This window comes from Parasteatoda tepidariorum, chromosome 1 (assembly GCF_043381705.1).
Source record: "Parasteatoda tepidariorum isolate YZ-2023 chromosome 1, CAS_Ptep_4.0, whole genome shotgun sequence".
NCBI classification, from domain to species: domain Eukaryota; kingdom Metazoa; phylum Arthropoda; class Arachnida; order Araneae; family Theridiidae; genus Parasteatoda; species Parasteatoda tepidariorum.
Genome location: NC_092204.1, coordinates 34,428,294 through 34,450,325, shown reverse-complemented (window position 1 = coordinate 34,450,325; position 22,032 = coordinate 34,428,294). Strand labels below are relative to the sequence as shown.

At 28.3% G+C, this 22,032-nt stretch overlaps 1 protein-coding gene across 1 annotated transcript in view; it reads right to left on the bottom strand.

The window, feature by feature from the left end:
• Positions 1 to 22,032, bottom strand: part of LOC107448012 (atrial natriuretic peptide receptor 1) — a 376,583-nt gene continuing 354,551 nt past the window's right edge. The window contains exons 17-22 of the mRNA XM_043057672.2: positions 21,683 to 21,806; positions 19,744 to 19,812; positions 12,642 to 12,816; positions 5,570 to 5,668; positions 4,299 to 4,390; positions 1 to 528 (exon numbers count right to left, since the gene is read on the bottom strand). Coding sequence (XP_042913606.2) covers positions 403 to 528; positions 4,299 to 4,390; positions 5,570 to 5,668; positions 12,642 to 12,816; positions 19,744 to 19,812; positions 21,683 to 21,806 — 685 coding nt within the window. The 3' untranslated portion in view covers positions 1 to 402. The remainder of the gene's footprint in view (positions 529 to 4,298; positions 4,391 to 5,569; positions 5,669 to 12,641; positions 12,817 to 19,743; positions 19,813 to 21,682; positions 21,807 to 22,032) is intronic.

Sequence of the window (22,032 nt, the reverse complement as noted above, 5' to 3'; positions counted from 1 at the left end):
GAACACTCAAAAACACTTTATAATTTGCATACAACAACATCAAACATATAATAAGGAATTTTACATCAGTAATCATAATAACATTTTGAAATAATTTTCTTCATGGTATTTCATTTCTCTCAGATATATCACTTTCTTTCCGATGGACTCAAAATTCGAGAACAGTCTTTAAGCTCAGGTTACTTACAATGGAAAATGATGGTTATGAAGATATATACTCTGATTGCAGTATTTCTATTTACAATTAAATAACCCATAAGAATATCTTCTATAAGAAACTTTTTTTCTCAAGTTTCTATTGTAGCTCAGGAATGATTTAATCACTTGTGATGAGTGTGTTAAAGTCTTAAGTGCACATGTGATCTGTGATCCCTATAAATCAATCACTTAATCTTAAATCTCTTATAGATTCGTTTCATGTATATCTTTATTATTTGGTATGGTGCATTCTTTCTTTGATTCTGTTATGTTAATAAGAGGCTGTTCTTTTTCTCCCATCAACCAATAAGTTGTCATTTTACCTTTGCCCTACAATGAAAAATCAGTATTAAATGGAATGAAATAATGAATGAAATAATGAATAATGAAATAATGAATAATGAAATAATGAATAATGAAATAATGAAATAATAAATAATGAATAATGAAATAATGAATAATGAAATAATGAATAATGAAATAATGAATAATGAAATAACGAATAATGAAATAATGAATAATGAATAATGAATAATGAATAATGAATTAATGAATAATGAAATAATGAAAAATGAAATAATAAATAATGAAAAAATGAATAATGAAATAATGAATGAAGGTGAAATAATGAAATATGCGGGAAGTTGAAAAAAGGAAAACGCTTTTCAATGGACTCATATATGGAGTGTTCCAAAAATGACCGGCGATTTGAAAATTCCTTTAAATAAAACGGAAGGATATAAAAACATAGATCTGCAGTGTTCTAGAGAAACCACGTTTATTCTTATCAAGAATAAAAACTAGTTATACAGTTTTTTCTCCTCAAATGCTGGTAACTTAAAAAAAACCTTTAATATTACATTTTTCTCGATGAGTATCATTGCATTAGAAAGATGATGCTATACACAAAATTTACAAATGTGTGTGCTAATATTTATGTTGATGGTCTCATATTTTGAAGCAGGAGATTTTTTGTTTGTATAATTTTTAGCCAGTAGCGCCATCTATTCCAAACCTTCGTAACTAATTAAGAATCTTGGCGTGGAAAAATAATTAATCCACCATACAGATAATATGAAGTCGTACATTTTAATTTCTTTCTCCTATCTGCTCTATTTTCTTTTTTTTAAATTGTCAGCAATTTTTTTACACTAGGTATTTTTTCAGCTGGCCTTTCAAAATATCTTAGCAATTTAGCATAACAAATTATAACATGCAATTTAATTTCATAAAATTTAAACGAAAGAAAATTATATCTAATTTAAGAATAAAGCATAGTTGCGTAAAATGTGAATTTCAACTCTATATGAGTTGGACAATAAAGTTTTCGGGTGACGAGAAATATGCATCATAATAATTTTTCCTGAATCCAAAGAATCATACAAATATTTAAAAGATGTTACTTTCAGAAGCTTAGCTACATGAATGTTTTTCTTTCATTTTGAACTGTAGTTTCCAAATCTCTGCTCTCTATAAATATTTCCAGTTTCTTCATAACACTTCCTTTATTTTTTTAAAATAAAATCCAAATCGATCCGTGAACTTTTTGGAATGAAGTTTAACCACGGATAAAGAGAAACATTTCGTAAAGACCCAACGGTCACAGTAATTGAAAGAAAAAGATAGTCTTCCGAAGAAAATATTATCAATATTTAACTTTTAACCAACATCTATATTTGTAAAACTTTGTTTAAAATGCATCGATATGCTCAGTTTCACGTAAATATTTTATGTATGGAAAAAGAATTCCTAGTTGAAAATATTTAAAAAGCCTCATATGTATTCTGGAAAGTATTTTCCTATTTCTTATTGGAAGATTTAATTTATTTAAAGGGTAAAGGAAGTGCATTTTAACACTTTTGATCCCTATTTGATATTCTGCAAAATTCTACAAATTAATAAAATATTATATATTTATATTTGCTGAAATTTACGATAAAACTTAATAATTTAGAAAAAAATAAAAGAGTACTATACATGCCATAAATATTAATATTATAAATATAAATAAATAATACCAGGTCATTAAAACTCTTACACCGTGAGGTCTCGAACAGATGAAAATGTCTAAGGTAAAATTTTCAAAACCTAGGTAATTGATTTTAGTATATTTGACTTGATATAATTTTTCTTAAAACTTCCGACATAGAAAGAGTAACACCAACCCTTATTATTTTCTTGATGAACATCCAAAATGTGTTATTTTTAAATTTTCGTTAAAAGTTTCGCGAAAAAATAGTGAATCAATAAATTAAAAGATAATAAAGAAGAATTTCATTAGATGTCGTACATATTTTTAGTTGTAACAATTTCTTTCTTTTGGAAGAACTATAAAAGCAAAATTAATATGTTACGAACATTTTACTAAATATTTGTGTCAGAGTAATTTTTTTTAGAAATGTTAAATCCTAAATTCACTAAGATTCAATTTGATGACATCAAGTGTCGTTCCTAAAGTAATATTTATTCTTTGTTCACAATAAAATTAGTCTTTTGACGAGTGATAATGAATTTTTTTTAAGCAACTTAACATTCTACAAAAAATTATAGCTTTATAGATTAAAAACAACTATATAGTCTGCATTGTAAATTTACAAAGGCGTTTTCGAATTATATGTTCAAATTTGCCTTGTTTGTCATGATTACTTTTAAAAATCATTTTATTAAAATACTTAACATACATTATTTCCTCACATTCACTTTGAATTTTAACTTGCGTTTTTCCATCTGCTTAATTTGAAATCTTTTTCAAAACGACACAAAGGTTTTAATTTGCCCTAATAATGAGTAGACTTCTTCATTTATCTACTTATTTTTAGTCAATATTTCCGCAACTGTTTTTTCACACATAACACTATAAATAGAAGGCTAAAAATATATAATAAATAAATACATGCAAATTACATTATATTCTATTTTTAACATATAAATATTGTATAAATATATATTTTAATTTCAACTATTAAACTACACTAAGTAATGTCTTTTGTACTCATGCTTCATCTATTAAAATATTTCTATTTCTCATTTGAATCGATTGCAGCTAAAAAGTTACAAAATTTAAGTTCTCAGGGCTGATTTTAAGAAGATATATAATGAAAAATGTTTTTAATGCTTCAGTGTACAGTTCGCGAAATATACAGTTAGCAAAATAAAAAATGAATCACCCTGAATAACATTTGATCTAATAATAGGATATTCACGTTCTAGAACTAAATCTTTTTAATAAGCAAAACAATTTTTATTTGTAAGACATAAAAGTTTTCCCATAATTCTAAAGAAACAATTTGATATGGCGAAATCGATTCAATATTGTATGAGAAATCGAAGTTTAATAATAATTATTTTTCAAAATTTTATTTCTCAGAAAGTCCTCGAAGTATTTTGCTCAAATTTTGAAGAGAATAATGAAGAATAGAGAAACGAATAATACGCAAAAAGAATAATAGAATAACTTATAAGAATTGTATATCTTACAATTCGACTATTTCTATATTTTTTCGACTATTATTAAATGAAATATTAAAAAAGTAATAAATATTTACTGAACGTAATTTTTGCATGGAATTATCTTTGGATAAACGAATTTTATAGTATCATGTAAATATATTTTAATTCTCCTAAACATTTCTCGAAACATGGCGAAATATGCGAGAAGTAAAACTTTGGGTAGCTCTCCTGACTAAACTACTGGGATCACATTTCCAAGTTTGTGGCTTCTACAAAACGGTATGTTTATTCTGAAAAAATGCTTTTTGAGAAAGATTTCGTAGCCTAAAATATCCTCTGCATTAATTAATTATCATATTGGAGATTACCCCCCTCGACCCATTAAGATAGAGAGCTAGAACTTGAAGATCCGATCATTAGATTAAAAGTTATTATTTAGAGTGGTCCGTTTTATATTTCGAGCATAGTACATGAGACGCAAATACATGAAGTTAATTTTTAACGCTAAGCTTGGGATCATCACAAAAGCAGTAAAATGTCAATTCATAGCAGAGCGTATAATTATTTCTGATTTAATATTATTTTGATTTCTATGTATAATTAACAATTCATCCATGCATTAGATAAATGCCATAATAAAAGCTAATTACCTTGATTTCTATATCTCCTCGGCATTCTAACAGAAATGTCTTAAAAGTGTCAAGAACTTCCTTTGTTTTTGTACTCAAATGTATGCGTAAAGCTAGAAAAATAGAATATAAATATAGAAAAAGGAACCTGCAGCAGTTTTTCTAAACACTGCACCAAACGTTTATATAATTAGAATAAGTATAGATAATAAAAAATTCATAAAACCAGCATGATGTCCATAAAAAAACCATAAAACGAAGACAAATACGTGCACATGTTTCTTTGTTCGAGTTATCTCTGATATCTCTATATTTAAGATTTTATTGAGCATATGTTCTGCACCAGAAACTTTTTTATACAATTTCTTATACATACATGAGAGAAAGTACATATTTTGAATAAACACCGGCCACGCAAAATTTTTTAACTATTCGCTTACTCATTAAATCACTGTATTCATGATAGACAAACATTTAAACTAGATTTTTTTTATAGACTAGAGATAATCTATAAATTGAACAATATATGTATAGCTAAATAATAGAAAACTGAAAATCAGAATTTTGTTTATTAAAGAGGAACACTAAAATTTTGCAATAGTTCATATATTTCGATTTAGTAGAAATTAATGTAATCATAGGTGAATTTAACGCCAAAATCTAAAAAAATACTGCCCTACTTAATTACTACCTTAAACTGTTAGCTTACATTATTTTTTAAACTACACTACATCCTCTAAAACTACAAGATCATTTCTTTAACGCCCCCTTTCAACTGAAGATATGAGCACACTCTCTAAGGATCACCCCACTAAGAGTTTATATCTTACAAAATGTCGTCGTCGGCAAATATGATAATCTGTTTTGTCTTATTGATTCCGTTTTGTTTCAATTGTATCTGAATAAGCATAACCAATAAAACATGTAGACGTTATTGAGTGGTAGGGCTTCTCGCTCTCGAGCCACAGAGGCCTATTCCCCGGGCCGGGCAAAGGTAGACTCAACCTTTCATCCTTTCAGTAGGTCTATAAAATGAGTAACATGAATGCTTTTGGACTAAACACTGGTGATTCCGCGTTCGGCTGACCACCCAACCAAAACATCTGCTCCTGCACCCCAGAGCCTAAGGTCAAGAAGACTGAGATTGTCATAGTAGGTCCTTGCCCTCGATAGACAGTCGCGCCACTGAGTTTAGTTAAATAAAACGCGTAATTACAAATTAAAGTAAATTTTGTAAATGGTTTTAAGTGTTATTTTAATAGTATACAGAAGAAGACTTTAATTAAACTTACGCGATCCTGTAGATTCCATTCTTGAAGCTGTGTTTACGGTATCTCCAAACAAACAATATCGAGGCATTTTAAGTCCTACTACTCCAGCTGCACATGGTCCTATTAAATACAAATATCGATTAAACTCTAAACAGGGTTTTTCAAACATCTAAATACGGATTCTCAAATATTTTTATCCTCAATTCCATATCTATGATTATCTTTATGTTTCAAGACCATTGGATCTATTTTTTCTCTTAATATGTTCAATAAAACGGTAATAAACAACAATTGTTTGAATCTTAGTAATGAAAATAAAACAGCTGAGAATTAATAAGTTAGATAGTTGTTTGTAAAATATAGTTGGGTACTTGCAACCCGAGATGAATACTAATGAAAGTACATGGAAAGCACATGGTTGAAAGCACGGGTCCTGGTCCTGCACGTAAACGTTCCATTTTTCAGACTTGGCTTATTATCTCGCTAAATTATTTTTCTTATCAGATTCGATTAAATTTGGGCAAGCAAAGGTCACAAGTAAGTACTGAGCCTGGTTGCCTGCTGAGTCTTAACGTAAACAAATGCTACAATTTATCCACGAGTAACGTCAATTACACATATGTTTAAATTATAATAAACCAAGGATTTGAAATGTAAATAGTTTAGTATTAAGTTAGTATAATAGTTTAGTATTAAGTTAGTATAATAGTTTAGTATTTCATTAAATTTCTGCATTTAGAAAAAAAATCTCGGACTAACAAGAAAAATTTAGCTATTTGAGTTTTAATCGTTACTAATAATTTAACAACCCTTGATTTAAATTATACAACTAAAATAAATCATTAAAAAAACTTTCAATTACATGGTTAATTTTTCTTTAAATTCGGTTGAAACTATTAGATTAAAACAGCGGTTTACTTTGCGCTGGCATTGAGTTTGTTCGTAGCACCAAGGGAGTCACCGGTGACCGTCGAAGCTAAGATAATTAGAAACATATAATTCGAGTAAGTTTTTAATGTTTTAAATTTTTTTATATTATTATCGTTATTAAAATGGTTTGAAGAAATTAATGCAATACATACTGAGAAAATCATTTTGGTCAGACGGGCAAGTCATGTAAAATTAGCGTGGCATTCAACGTGCTAAATTTTTTTTAATTAGTTTTGTTATAAAATTAGTTTTTAGTATAAATTCTAAAAAAGAATAATTATTAATTAATAGACTATTTTTATTCCAATATATATTTTTTTTCATCAAAATTTTTTGTTAAAGTATTTATTTAGGAACAGGCTAAACACAAATAAGAAAATCATATTTAATTTAAGTATTGCTATAAACTACATAATCATTGATTAGCGGAATTTTACTATTAATTTAAAATAGAAAACTGTTAATTAAAAACGTTCAAAGTTATAAAATGGTCAAACAATTTCAATAATGACAAGTACGTATCATATGTATCTTTAAATAAATATATATATACAGATAGTACTTATACAGATAGTGCTTAATGTAAATGATCAAAATTCTTGCTATATGTAAAAGATAAATAATATGTACTTCGGAAATCAAATATCAAAAAGGAACCCTAATGAAATTGTGAAAGTAAAAATGTTGACAATTTTTTGTCGAAAAATCAGCAAAAAATATAATAATAAGGAACGCAAAACCCATTACCGAAATCTTACAATATGCGATTCATGATAGTGGATTAATAGACATCAAATCCTGTTTGATTACAATTCAAAACTATTACAGTTTCTTTTATGCAGTACCTTTACTTTTTGACGTTTGCCTCAGCATAGATTCATTTTTCTTTCAATAAAAAGGCTAATTTTAAAATTAAAAACAAAAACAAAAAAAACGGGTGTGATTTTCAAAACTTTGTAATCTATCATTTCTTTTCTTTTTTGCCATTACTTTTATGTAAATTTGCGACCTTTAATGTGTTTTTACTGTTTTATTTTTTATGCTTCTTTTATTTTAGATATTTTTTTTATAGAAACACAATTTTATAAAGTAATTTGTGCAAAATTTACCCAAGCAGTTTTGCGTTTTTTTTTATTTACTATTTAAAAAGAGAATAAGGAACATTTTGTGTTACAAGGCAAAAGGGAAAACTACGTGAATGAAGCAGAAATAAAGAATAGAAATGGACATACTATAGTTTCGATTTTCTGAGCAAGAGCTTTTCTCAGATTCTAAACACTAAAGGGCAATAGAAAAGTAAAGAGATACACAAGGGCAAAGTAGTTTAATCAAAATGACTTTGGTGAAACCATTTTGCACGTGTTTATGTCGTTACTTTTCTATAATCATTCGGTGTTTAGCCAACGTAAAAGTTCATGTTTAGAGAACGGAAACTATAATATATGTATTTCTGTACTTTATTTGTTCTGCATTCGCGTAATTTTTCACTTTGTATTTTTTAGTTCAATATATAAATTACTGTATAATTCCATGTCGTAAAATTTTTCTTGTTGTATGTCGCTGCAAACATCACAAATGCTTTACTATAGTACAGTGGTTCCCAATCTTTTGTGGACCATCGCCCCCCTCTTGGGGTTGGCTGACACATATCGCCCCTTTCTCTTTTTGCTCAAAAAACCATTCATTATTGCTGGTGAGCGACCAAATACTGAAAATATGCTATGTTATTTGATTTTAATTTAAATTGTAATGCAAATAAGAAGGTACATTTATCCTGTTATATTTATTAATTAAAAAAAATTGTGCATCTTTTTTTTCAAAAAGAAATGATATTTAAAACGGAATAATCAAAACAAAAGTACATTTTTTTAAATTCATATTTCAATGTAATCAAGAAAAAGTTAAATCGTTAACAACTAAAATTTGAGAAAAAAATGAAGAGGGAGAAAGTACACTTTCACCACTTCAATGACTGCCCTGTGCTTGGTGTATTTCAAGTTAAAGCATGAATGTCAGGTTTTATGCTCGTCAGATTTAAAGTCTCCTTTGAAGCAAATGTCCAACCTATCTCTTTGCTTTGTGAGCAGCTGGAAGACAGAACTAAATCCTCTCTCCACTAAATATGTTGACGGGAACGAGATGAGAAGCGGCTCAGTTTGTTTCTACAATTGTGGATAAGTGTCCATAAGCTTTACCCAAGCTAACTCGTAACCGTATTTTTTAAAGACGACTTTAACCCCACAGTCATACTTCAAATCTAAATCTCAGTCTACAAAGAGGAAGTGAGCTTATCCACAACTTCAAAAGAGAAAGGATCGAAAATCCAATCCGGAATTTCTAATTTCAGCAAATCTTTAAATCTTGATTCCATAACTGATCAAGGTGATCCGTAAAAATTAAGATTTTATTTTCGAGAATCTCGATATCAGCCATTGAACACTTTTTAAGAGTTGGAAATTGCATTAGCTCTTTGCGACCAATGTTTTACTTGTAGATATCAAACTTGGCGATGAATGAAGATATAATTTCCTTAGCCAATAATGTTCATTTTATTTCCCTGAAGTTTTACTTGGATTTCGTTCATTTTTTCGAAAATATCCGTGAGATACGCAGTTTCCAACTTGCGTTGCTTCAAACTCTCACTTAATACAGAATCAGTGGTGTCGAGAAACTCAGTAACCGAATCCAGCAATTCGAAGAAATGGCTCTGTTTCCTTTTGAAAGCCATCTCACAGCTGTATGTTGGAGCAGTAATTCGAAATCTTCATTGTCAAGAACTTCCTTTGTTNTCTCGGAACAAACGGTTATTAGGAGAATTAGCTTTTATTTTATTGATGCCAGAAATAACCAATTTTTCGCAGCCAAAAGTTGACGATGAATGACATAATGAATGGTGAGATAATTTCCGGTACTTCTTTATTAAGATGACCCAGAAACCCAGTATAACAACCAGACATGGTTGGAGCACCATCTGTTGCACAAGCACTTACATTTGTGAGGGGAATTTCTTTTACCTCAAAATAATCTTTGACCAATTTAAAAATCGACGATCCTTTTGTATCTGTGTTCAAAGTTCATGTAAACAACATGTCCTCGTTAATCTCCTTACTCTCATTTATGAATCTCACTTAAGCTAAAACAGCTTTGTTATCTATCACAGTTGATTCATCAATCTGCAACGCAAATTTACCTTCTTTCAGAAATTTAATGAGTTTTGATTCAATGTCGACGGCCATCTCATCAATTCGCCTGGAAACAGTATTATTGTTCAGAGGAACAGAGTGACTTATCAAATTCCCGCCTGCGATACCAAATAGTATGACGAAAACGATCCTGCACTTGAATTTTTTTTAATTTTTAACTATCATAATTCTTTGTCTACACCAGAACCATAGGTTTCATATATATTTTCAATTTCAATCTCAAATAGCTTTTATTATAAATATTATTAGCAATTTTTATCTTTTGAGTACTCGTCGCCCCCTGATCGCCCCCTAAGGATTATCGCCCCCTTGAGAAGCTCTATCGCCCCTTTGGGGCAATCGCCCCCAGGTTGGGATCCACTGCTATAGTAGTTCTAGATAGAAAACGTGAAGAAATTGAAAAAAAGCAATGTATTGTTTAATAATAAATATATTTTGAATGGAATATTTTGTCTTTTACTCGACTTCAACGGAACATAAATCATTCTTCTTTGAATAAAATATTTGGAGAGAATTATCATATATATATAGTTTCTATTGTATTTGTATTGAAAAGTGAGGCTTTTCTTAAACGAAACGATGAAACGAAAACCAGACATCTCTAAACAAAACGGGATTTATAAGAAAATTTTGAGAGACTTACGTTTCTATTATATATGAAGCAGAATCATATTTATTCATTTCATAGACAAAAATAGTTCAAAGGCATTTAATATTTTCTTTTGTATTTATAATCAATTGTATTTCAAACGCAATTCAAAGTTTTGATATAAAATAAAACTAATTTTAGAATGAAATAAATACATTATTATTTCGTGCATAGTTTAGCTTATCAATTCTTAAAAATTTCTATTCTAAAACTATTCATTGGCATATAACTTCTATATTATAAGAATTTCTCTTCATGTTTAATCCACGTTCTGTTAATTGATAAATTTGTGTATATTAATAAGTTTCTTCTATTAATTTAATGTATATTTTGCAACTGTCACTTTAGTGCAAACTTTTTTTCTGCAATACGACGCTAAATTTAAATATTTATGTTATTTTCCTAAATAACTGAAAACAACTTCAATGCTTAAATGCTACTCAAGTTTAATGTTGTTTTCAAATTTTAAAAATAGATTTTATGAATTTTTAAAACGTTGTTTATTTTATACCACTACAGACTAATTTTGAGCGCAATCCAGAAGACAAGGGAACTCCTGGATCAAGTATAGAAAAAAATTGATTTCCTTTTGATGGAACTAACCCACATTTGCGAACATGGAAAGGAAGAACATGAAATCCACTCATGGTTAGCCTAATGGCAAGGGGACTATAACTCATGATCCATATACCATCACTGAAAATATTTTGCGTCAGCACTATGGTTGGTGTAAACCGGATGCGAATTTCTTTCCGACAAGCCATTGCTTGGATTCGATCTTGGTTCACCGACGAGTGATTTTGATTCTTGGTGTGATTCTTGGATTTTGATTCTTTTGATTCCAATGGATTCTTGGTTCACCGACGAGGGAGACGAGTGATTTTTTCCGAGTCACAACGGCTCTGTTTAATAAATATTGTTGCATGCAATAATTTGAATGAAAATGATTTTTTCTCCCTATTTGGGCATTTCCCATTATATTTTAAAGAAAGTGCCGTATTTAAAATGTTGATAAGCTTTTATAAATTTAAAAAAAAAATGGTCGAATTTCCATTGATTTTACCGAGGAATTTTAAGGCAATGCATATAGTATTTTTATATTATTTTTTTCTACTCATGACTGGTGTTAAATATCCACTCATACTTGACATCTAATACTATTTTACTCGGGAGCCTAATGACTTTCAAACCAATGGAAGAAAACTGGGACACTTCCTGGTCGAGCATTTTCACTTTTACAGAAGCTAATGTTTTTATTAAGTTACCTTAAATAAAGTGGAAAATCAAGAAAATCATCAGTATTGTTGTCTGTGAAACTGAAAACAGAATACAGATCACATTGAGAAAAAAAAAAGTGTGGTCAAAACTACCAGAATGTGATAAAATTGACCGTATTTCTGTCTCTATAGAAACACTCAAAAGTTCGGTGATTTATACCGATGTGCTTCAGTAATGATTCTGGTAAAATAAATAATAAAATATAGTTTTAAATTTCTGTGATAAAATTTCTCTTTTTAGGAATGTCTTAAAGAATGGCATAAAAATCATCCATTCTGTTCAATTCACTTTTCAGTTTCGTATTATTTACGAAATGTGTATTAATAAGAAATTGAAACTCGAACTTTCCAGGAAACCGTTAACATATGAAAGGGAAATTACCAAATGAAAGGCTTAAATACAGCATATTTTGATCTTCTTTACCAGATTTAGGGTTGTCTTAATACCAGAAATGTTATAACCATACGGTAAGGTAATTTTACCAATTACTTCTTCCGAAGTTGTTATTGTACCTGAATTGCCTCATTGCCTGACAAAAGACCTACCAGCTGAGCTCTGTGAGCTAAATACGTATCATTATGTTTAGATTTATTTTAAACTTATTAAATAAATCAATAAAATTAAACTGGAAAAATGTGGTCAACGATAAACGGGAATAAAACTCAATGTCCCATTTTTTTTTTAATTTCATCCGAATCTCTTGATTAAAGGAAAAAAAAAGACTTATATCACGCCTCAGTGATTTTTTATCATTTAGATTTTAACAACTTAATTTTAATTTTTTTTTGTTAAATAAAAGTAATTGTTGTTAAACTTTTCAACACATTAAATGAAAAAAAAATGAAAAGTTGATAGTGCAGTATCTAATTTCATTACAACAATAAATTATTGCTCGGAATTTAAACTTAAGCGAATAAGAATATGCTGCTATTACAAGTAAAGGTCCTGTGACATTAGACTTTCTATAATGAAACTTTTAAGAAATAGTACTGTTGTATATTTAGTGAAGCTTAAGAGAAGTTGAAGATCTTACCTGTGTGGAGTCCTATTCTTAGTTTCAATTTTTCCTGGGGTCTATGTTTAATAGTAAATGTTTTCACAGTATTAAGTAGAGCTAATGACATTCTTGCTATTTCTCTGGCGTGAAGATTGCTATTTCTAACAGGTAAACCCGACACAACCATATAGGCGTCCCCTATGGTCTCAACCTATAAATAAATGGATATTAAACATTGTGTTAAAGAAAGAGTGTTCCAGTTTTAATAATACATTTTAACAGATAAGTTTATACTTTTTATGACAAATAGTTACCAAATTGAATATAAATTAGCCTAGTTTTCTTCTTCGCAAATTTTCAATAATCGCACAAATTAATTCGTAATTACTACTGTAAAAATTACAAAATATCGGATTTTTTTGTTTCTTAACATATTTCGTACCAACACCAAGATTGCCGGTACTTTTTATCGTAATTTTGATGCGGAATTTTTTGCAGTGTATATGACTTACATTAATCTTAAAATCTCATCAATCAGTTAAATAGTCTTAAAGAGCATCAGTTAATGATTTTGCTGGATGATCGATTACAATTAAGGATTGAAGAAAAAGCCACATTTAACTGAAGTTACAGATTCTCTCTTCACTATTGAAAAAACACAAACCGCCTAATGATAAGGAGCTGACATTTTGCAAAAACAACAAGGTAGTATTTCTTCGTACTCTTCTAATATGGTGAATTCGACTTAATGCTGTATGTATGTCATATAGTGTACGATAAGGGGCAAGCATTAGACATTTATAAACAAAGCCAGGTTAGTTTATCCAACAAAAAAAAGGTAATACTTTTGGTTGAAACTATAATATGTTAATTCATGTACTTTCTTTGGTGCTTTAGCCCACATTGCTTTTTGCGTTTGTCAGGTTAGTTAAACTTCTATTTGAAGTACGGTTTATTATTACTAGTAAGGAGTAAACCCTTTTAAAATGTGCTATTATAACTCTGATATTCATTCGAATCTCATCAATCATTATATAAGTTAATCATAAGAAAAACAAAAAGTGCCCCATTTCTTTGCATGAATATTTACAATTGTTGTTGAAATATAGGTATATGATATGCTCAATCACATAAAAGCAATGACAGTAAATTGAGAAAAATATTATTGTCTTAAAATAAAACTCAATGTTTCATTTATCTTGCAATAAATAAAAATAAATATAAATGCTTTTAAGATTACTGAATAATATGCACTATAATACCTTTCTCATTCGTAGAGAATTAAATAGGTATCACAATAAAGTATATTATTTAAGTAATTAACTTTCATGAATATTTTTTTTAAATAACGCATCTAAGTTAAAGCATAAATGCATTGATATGATTCAAGAAAATAATTTTTCCTCATAAATCTACTCGTGGAGTTTTGTTTAATATATTTAAATGTTTAAGCCTTTCCTAACAAACTAAAAAATTCCACATTTAAAGGGGGGAAGGGAGAGTGTTTGGTATGCAATTTCTTTAAAAATTAATCGAAACATCTCTGGATTTACCAACCAAGTTCTATCTTCCTCTCATATTTTCGTATAAAAACTAATTACCGATAAATGACGAATTAACATGCGTATTACCAGCCGAGTGTAGAAGGTATCTATATCTATCATTGAAGATTGGTAATTTATAGTTTAATTCAATTTTATTTAATTTAATCGAAATTTATTAAATTTTATTATTTAATTGTTTCTTTTTCTCATTAAATTTTGCTACTCTTGCAACCACTTTAATTTTTAAATTTCACAATAAGTTTTTTTTAAATAAATCTACCAATACTTCTAGTAACCACTTTCTCTGTTTTATAGACACAAACTGTAGGAAAGAATCTTGTCTCGTGATAAGTATAAACGCATCTTTAAATTTTAATTTCTTCGAAAAATGGAAGTTATTAATTGCAGTAGTACTTTTTAGAGGAAATTAAATTCAAATAAATATTTTTTACAAATATACTAAGTTATATTAGTTATTTGATTTTATTAGATACGTATAAAATAGTTATACGTTTAGCAATCATTTTTCGAATAGAAAACACACGAAACAATACCAATGACACTGAATAAAAACGTATGGTCAAAATTACCTGAATACGATAAAATTTACCTTGTTTCTGGCTCGATGAGAGCACCAGAAAGCTGGGAAATTTTTAATGAAGTTCTTCGGAAATGAGTTTAGTAAAATTAGGGAAAAAATGGTTTTATAATATGTGATAAAACTTGGTTATTTTATCATGTTATCTTAGAAGATTGCTTAAAATCTTTAGAAGTGATTAAATTTACTTTTCAGCTTTGTATCAGACCAGAATTTTTAGTAAACCGTTACCATATCAACGGAAAAATTATTAAATGAATGGTTTATAAACCATATATTTACAAAAACGGTTATTAGCAAAATAATGTTGTTGTGTTTTACCAAACATTTTGCTACTATATAGTACGATAAATTTACCAGATTTCAGTTTGTGAAATTTTTTTCATATTTTTGAAAAAAGATCATGATTCCAAAATTGCAAAAATAACTCACTCTAACTAAGTCTTACTATAAATTTAATTTGTATAATGAATTAGCTAACTAACTCTTACTATAAATTTAATTTGTATAATGAATTTTAATAATTAAGATACTGAGAATAAAATTAGTTTAAATCATTCAGATATTTTAAAGACCGTGTATTTTTGCATTTTCTATATTTAATATTTTATATTGTAGCATTGAGATTTTTTCATCCAATTTTAATATTTCGGCAAAATTTCTTCATGTACGATACCTATAATCAATTTTTTAACTAAAAATGTGAATTTCGCTTACATTAAAAAAAAACATAATAGTGCCTTTATTATTTCTCGTTTATCATCAATTTTTTATCATTACGAAAATCTAAAAATAGGATACAGATTTTTTTTAGTCTTACTATAGTATCTCACTCTCTCTAAATCACTTTACCTGACACCTGTCTATAAATAATTCCATCTGACACTAAAAGTTTCTAGGATGAAAAGGTCACTGTCAAAAGATTGTCTTATTAAACGCTTGCGATTTTTCTCTCTTCATGTCATTTTAAACTGAGGTCTATTTTTAGAGACAATTAAATAAATTCCAAGTTAGGAAGAGATATTATACTGAACATATAAAAATATTCGAAAGTCTAAGATCTTATTTAAGTGCGAGAAAATTTATTAAGGTTAAAGTTTTGTATTAAATAAATATTTTTAGCATATCCATTCCAATGGTTTAGTTTTGTAACAATAAACAAATTTTAAAAAATACCAAAATGTCACTCTTTAAATTCATTATATGATCGTTAAAAAGAAATTTTATCTGTAAAATTTTAATACAGTAATTTAATTAAGCTGCAATAATAAAGTTATATCAAACTGTAAAGAAAATTAATGAATTATATAATTTTGTGTGAAATAGTTTTTCATCTTATGTTTTTGGTTTGGTTTTCTTAGTTGCATACGTAAGGTACATCATTTTCGAAAGACATCAAGGAGATTTTAGACAGAGATTAAAGTTTATTATAGAATTATTGATTTTGCTTCAGACATGACAAAGATAAAATATTTTTAACTCACTTGAAAGACATAGTTCCTATTTTTTTTATTTTCAATTATTTTTCCTTTTGGGGGGGGGACGATGAGCTTTTTATATATTTATTTTTTTGTAAAGTGGCAAACATTTTATTTGGCAACAAATTGCGATACATTTCCTTGAAACATTTGAAAGTCAACTTTAAACTGTTTTGCAACAACACACAAAGCCCAGGTTAAGTTTTGAATACTAAAGCTTGTCAGAAATTGGCTATAATTTCGATTAACAATCGATTCTACTTGAGGAAAAATTCTGGTTTTAAAGGTCAAGAAGGGATCATATTTTTAGCTATCCCAACTATTTTCGCTATTTAAGAATTCTTGATAATAGAAGCCGAAATTTTAGTCGAATAGAAGTCGAAATTTTAATTAAAGTGACCTTTCTTTGATCATAATGTAGCAAACATTTCTGCTGGTAGCGTTTGTGAAATGATTGGTATTTTCATTGGGATCCTGAAAAGAGCTTCAGCAGACTTTTAACCATTCATAGATAGGTCGAAAATTTTGATTATAAGATTCTCCTTTCACACTGACAAAACTGAGTTACTTTATGAACAAGCTTCAAATATTGATTTTAAGTGACAATTATATGACAATAAATAAAATACAATCAAACCCCGCTATAGTGAATCTTCAAGGGACCGAAATTTCGGTTCACTATAGCCGGTAGTCCACCATATCCGTTACGCAGGTAATTTAACTAATGGTACCCAAACTCCTCCCTTTTATTACACATTATTCAAATAAATAACTGTAAAATATTATGCAGTAGCAAAAAATGTGATATTTTTCATTAGTCTTCAACTTGCGTGAAAAAGAAATAGTTATTTTTAGCTGATGAGCAATCCTTAACATCAGATAAGGAAGCACTTCCCGACACTCAGATAATTTTTCCTAAATTTCTGTTATTCCGCTTTTTGAACCTGTCTTACCTGCCATTCGAGCACATAAAAGTAGTCTCATAAAACTGATATTTGCAAATTCATCAACATTTGTCCAGATATTGGGCGATTGCGGCTTCTTCGAATGTTGAACCACTTCAGCAAAGCTTCTTCAACATCCTTGTGATCTACTTTTCTAAACTTTTTTCTGCCATCTAAATTTTTTTCATGAACAGAAATTATTAATTGCCTATTTTTCCATATGTTACAAACTGCAGATTTGGATAGTTTAAATTCCCAAGCAAATATCGGCCTGATTGCATCCATTTTAAATTTTTCTAATTACGCCCATTTTATCATCAATGGAGAACGTTTTGCGTTTACTGCTCGTCATAGTTAAACTTGAGACACTTGTTAGCAGGATTTTTTTTAACTGAATTGTGAGCAAAAAGGAGTTGAAATGAGGGCCTTATCAACGCATATTAGTGTCCAACCCTTTGACCAATAATGAATAAATACTCATTCCCTCTGACAGAAAATGCATATTGATCCCCCTGACTCCCTTCAGGTATATCATCTGCCTGGGTTGGAAACATCTGCTTGGTTTGTTTAGGGATGGGAAAGTGAGATAAAAGAAGCAAACAAGAAAAAATGCTTATCGCTACATTCCCCTCTATAGATGGCTTTAAAAATCGGTATATGCATTTATTTTGAAGTAGAAATTTCAAAATTATTGCAAAAAAAAAATAAAGAAAAAAATCAGTCGAAGACAGAAAAAAGTTCATTATATCCATCTTCCTCACTTTTTTGGTTCACTATATCCACAAAAAATACCATTATACGCGTATAGCAAAGCACGGGACAGAACATTTCGTTTACTATATCCGGGAGTTCACTATAAACCATGTTCACTATAGTGGGATTTGATTGTACTAGGTTTTCATATTCCACTTTTAGAAATTTCATGTTTAACGTGTCCCATTTTGAGAGGAAGTATAACGTGTTTCATTCCTTTTACTACTTGAAATATTCTCGTTTGATCAGCAAAATAAATTATGATAAATTTTTGTAGTGCCTTCATGTTACACAAAACCTTGGTAGCAGAAACCCTCACAGCAGTGGGTGCAGCAGCTAATCATGCCATCTGCCGATTATTTTTTTTCTCAGATTTCATAATAATAATAATACTGCCAACAATACAATCCCCATTTATTTTTTTCATTTTTATTATAAATAAAATTGCTGAACATAATAGAAATCAAGAGAAGAATTTCTATTATATCCATATTGATGCTTCGCTAATCCCCATGATCAGGAATTATCTCTCCCTTTTTGTCAGCAAAAATGAATCAGTCAAATGAATTTGAAGTCTGTCCCCTCTGAAGCAGTTCTTCAAGTAGATGCAACCTGTGCGCAGTGCTTGGATAAAGCGGTTACGGAAGCTAAAGTTTGTAGGAAAAAGTTTTTACTGTAGGCTTTGGCTCAATTTTATTCATTGAAATACATTCATACGGATTGAAAACATACTTAAAATTTAAAAAAAAGGTGGCTAAAAGATCTCATTTAGTTAATAAAAAAATTTTATTAAATTTTAAAATGCTACCACTTTTCCAGTTTTGAATCTGAGATAATCTGATATCCGGTTTGATATCTTAATTTGATTTTATATTTAATATAATCGGATTTGATATTTATATGCCTCAAATATGAATTTTATTTAAAGTTCTTTCCTTTTTAGGTATTATTGAGTTAATTTCAAATTTAAATTAAAAGGAAAATTGAAAAAAAAATGCGTAGATTTTTTATTTATCCTATGTTTACAAGTGCAAACTTCGGAGGTTTGGGTGAGCAAAATTTTTCAAAAGCTGTCTAAAATTGTTTCGTGAGCAATGTGCATATATCTTAGATATATTTATTGTATAAATCTCGAACTTAATATTTTTTTAGTTAGTTACATGTTTTAATAATGGTTTCATAACATCTTTTTTAGGTCGAATTACACACGATTCAACCTAAATTTAAAGTTACAGTTCTTTTAGTTAATTTTTATATACTACTAGCAAATTCACATTTTGCTATAAGTTTGAGTAAGTCTAATTTTTATAATATTAGTCTCCAATTGATCGCAGAAAAATTTTGATTTAGAAAGATAGGAATGCAGATAAGCTCAAAAAGTTCTTCTACACGGCTATAGCCCAGTTTATTTAGGACAAAAAAAACAGATAAAAAGCTATATATTTTCACGATTGTGAATAAAAGTTAGTAGTAATCAACTCAAAATACAATCAATTAAACGCAACATGAAATCTTTGTTACTTGTTGCCGCGGATAAGATTGATGATGCGGATAAGAGGTGATTTATGAAGGTTTAAAGCGTAATCAGCAGCAAACGCATACTAAACGAGAATATCATTGTTGACTTAGCCATTTCTTATCTAAGAAGAAATACATTTGTAATTGTAACTTCTGTTGAAAAAACTAAAGTGCGAATAAATTAATGTTGTGTGATCAGAAGAAAAAATGTATATTTATTAAAAATGATGAGCAAAATTTTATTAGTGATTTTATGAAAACAAATTTACAAATGATTCAAAATTTTCAAATGATTCTACTTACCTTATATACGTCAAAATTTTCAATGATTGAATCAAAACAAGTATAAAGGTCATTTAGCAAATCAACCACCTAGAAAATAAGGAAAATAAGAATTTTACGGTTGATTATGGGATAATTTCTAAATCATTCCATAATAATCCTTTTTAAGCACTAAATATTTTAAATCTTCTAATACTGTTTTTGAATGAAAAGAATAATCAAGTAAAAAGTATATTTATTCTAAACTTTAATTAATTTCAAGTATTTCATTGTGGTTTTGTCAACGATTTTCAGAATAAACAGATAACAGCTTTTCAGTAAGCCATGGTTTTGAGCAAATAAACTAAAATATACACAAAATCATTTACACGCGTAGTTTTTTTAAAAATTATATAGTTTCTTTAAAATCAATCAATGAATTTGTAAAATAATAATTCTTTTGATTAAATAAAATCGTAGTACATAATTTAATATTGGAATATGTAAATATACAAAATGTTTGTTTTTATAACATAGTTATCAATTTGACCTATAGTCATAGAGGCCTTCAAATGTTAAATTTGTTGAAAATAAATATTAATTTCTATAAAATCGTGATATCAATTTGAAGTAATAATGAAGAGCTTTTCAAAACTTCATTTGATCTATTTGTTCAGGGAAAATTTATTATTCATTAAAAATTCGCTCATTAAAATTATTTGAATGCTTAAACAGCGATGAATATTTGCTTGATTCTGAAACAATTGCCTTAAGGTATAAAAAATAATTGAGTTTTTTTTATTCAACTAGAATAGATTGTAAGTTTAATTTATCCAAATTTAATTACAAACGTATTTTAAATATTGAAAATTAAATTTTCTATTAATTTTAGTTTTTCATATTAACTTTAAAAAAACACGTTCGATTGCAAAATATTATTATTAATAAATTGTGGATGAGTGAGTCAAAAAACAATTTCAGAAATTTTACTTAATATTCAATAAAATGTATTGATATAACAATGTATCCAATAAAAAAAAGCATACGTTGAATAAAATATTTTTGAAAATGAACTTATTTTGCTATCAAAAAGCATTATATTTATTTCGTACACATAAACATGAGAGTAAGAAATAAAAAAAAAACTTCGATCGAACATATTACGAATTTATTATACTTATATGCTATTTCTAGTGTTTACAGTTTCAATTAATTAGACAGAATATTTTTAACATGTGTTTCATAATATAACTTTTGTTTTTGTTTAATAATTTTCCATAGTTTGAAGTTTGAAGCAAATATTCGTCAAAAACTTATTCTCTCGATACATTTTTCTTACTTTAAAGTAATTTAAAGTTTAAAGTAATTTATATAAAAGTAATTTCATAAAGTAATTTAATATTTGTTAAAAATTCTTTCGCTGAACTTTAGAAACGAATCTGCGCTCTCAGAAAAACATAAGTTCAACATTGCACCATAATATCATGACCGTGACACATCCTTTTGTGCTTTTTGTAATAAAATCTAATAAATATGATATTACGGTAGACCTTAACATAAATTTAAACAATATTAGGTTAAGCTTGTTAAAGTCATTAAGACGTTTTTTACCCGTGTAAAAAGAGATAAAAAACGTAAAATATTGCGTCCTGTGGTAAAAAAAAACTTACTTCCATGGGCGTAAATTTTGCAGACATTTTTGAGAATTTAAAGATGCCTATACAATAATTAATTACTCCATCAATTGCTTCCGCTGTGTTTTCTCTAATTAATCAATAAACAAAATCGAATTCCCGTTAAAGATGAAAAATTCCTTAATCTAATAAAATGTAATATTGCGGTTCAATTTAATACAATTTTGAAGCAAATTAAAACCATATTATGTTTAGCATGTTAAAGTCATTTAGACGTTTTCTTCCAGCGTAAAAAAAGATGTAAAAAAAGGTGTTGTTTTACCAGAGATTCTGTGGTAAAAACTTACTTCCATAGGCGTGCTTTCTGCAGACATTTCTGTGAATCCAACGATGTCACTAAAATAGATGGTTACTCCATCAAATGCTTCAGCTGTCACTGATTCTCCTCTTATAAGCTGACTTGCCACTGATCTGATAAAAAAAAAAATAAAATTGATGATTTTAAGAATCTGAAGTGAATATTAAAAAAAGAAAATATTATATTCCTCCGGAAAAATAAGGAATAGTAGTTCAAATTTTAGGAAAAATACATTCCTTAGTACAGGGAATATCTAACACAAAGAAAAATCTCTTGTAAAATTACAGTTATGAATGATGATGGCATTTATGGTTAAAAAAAATCATAATTCTGGTGGAT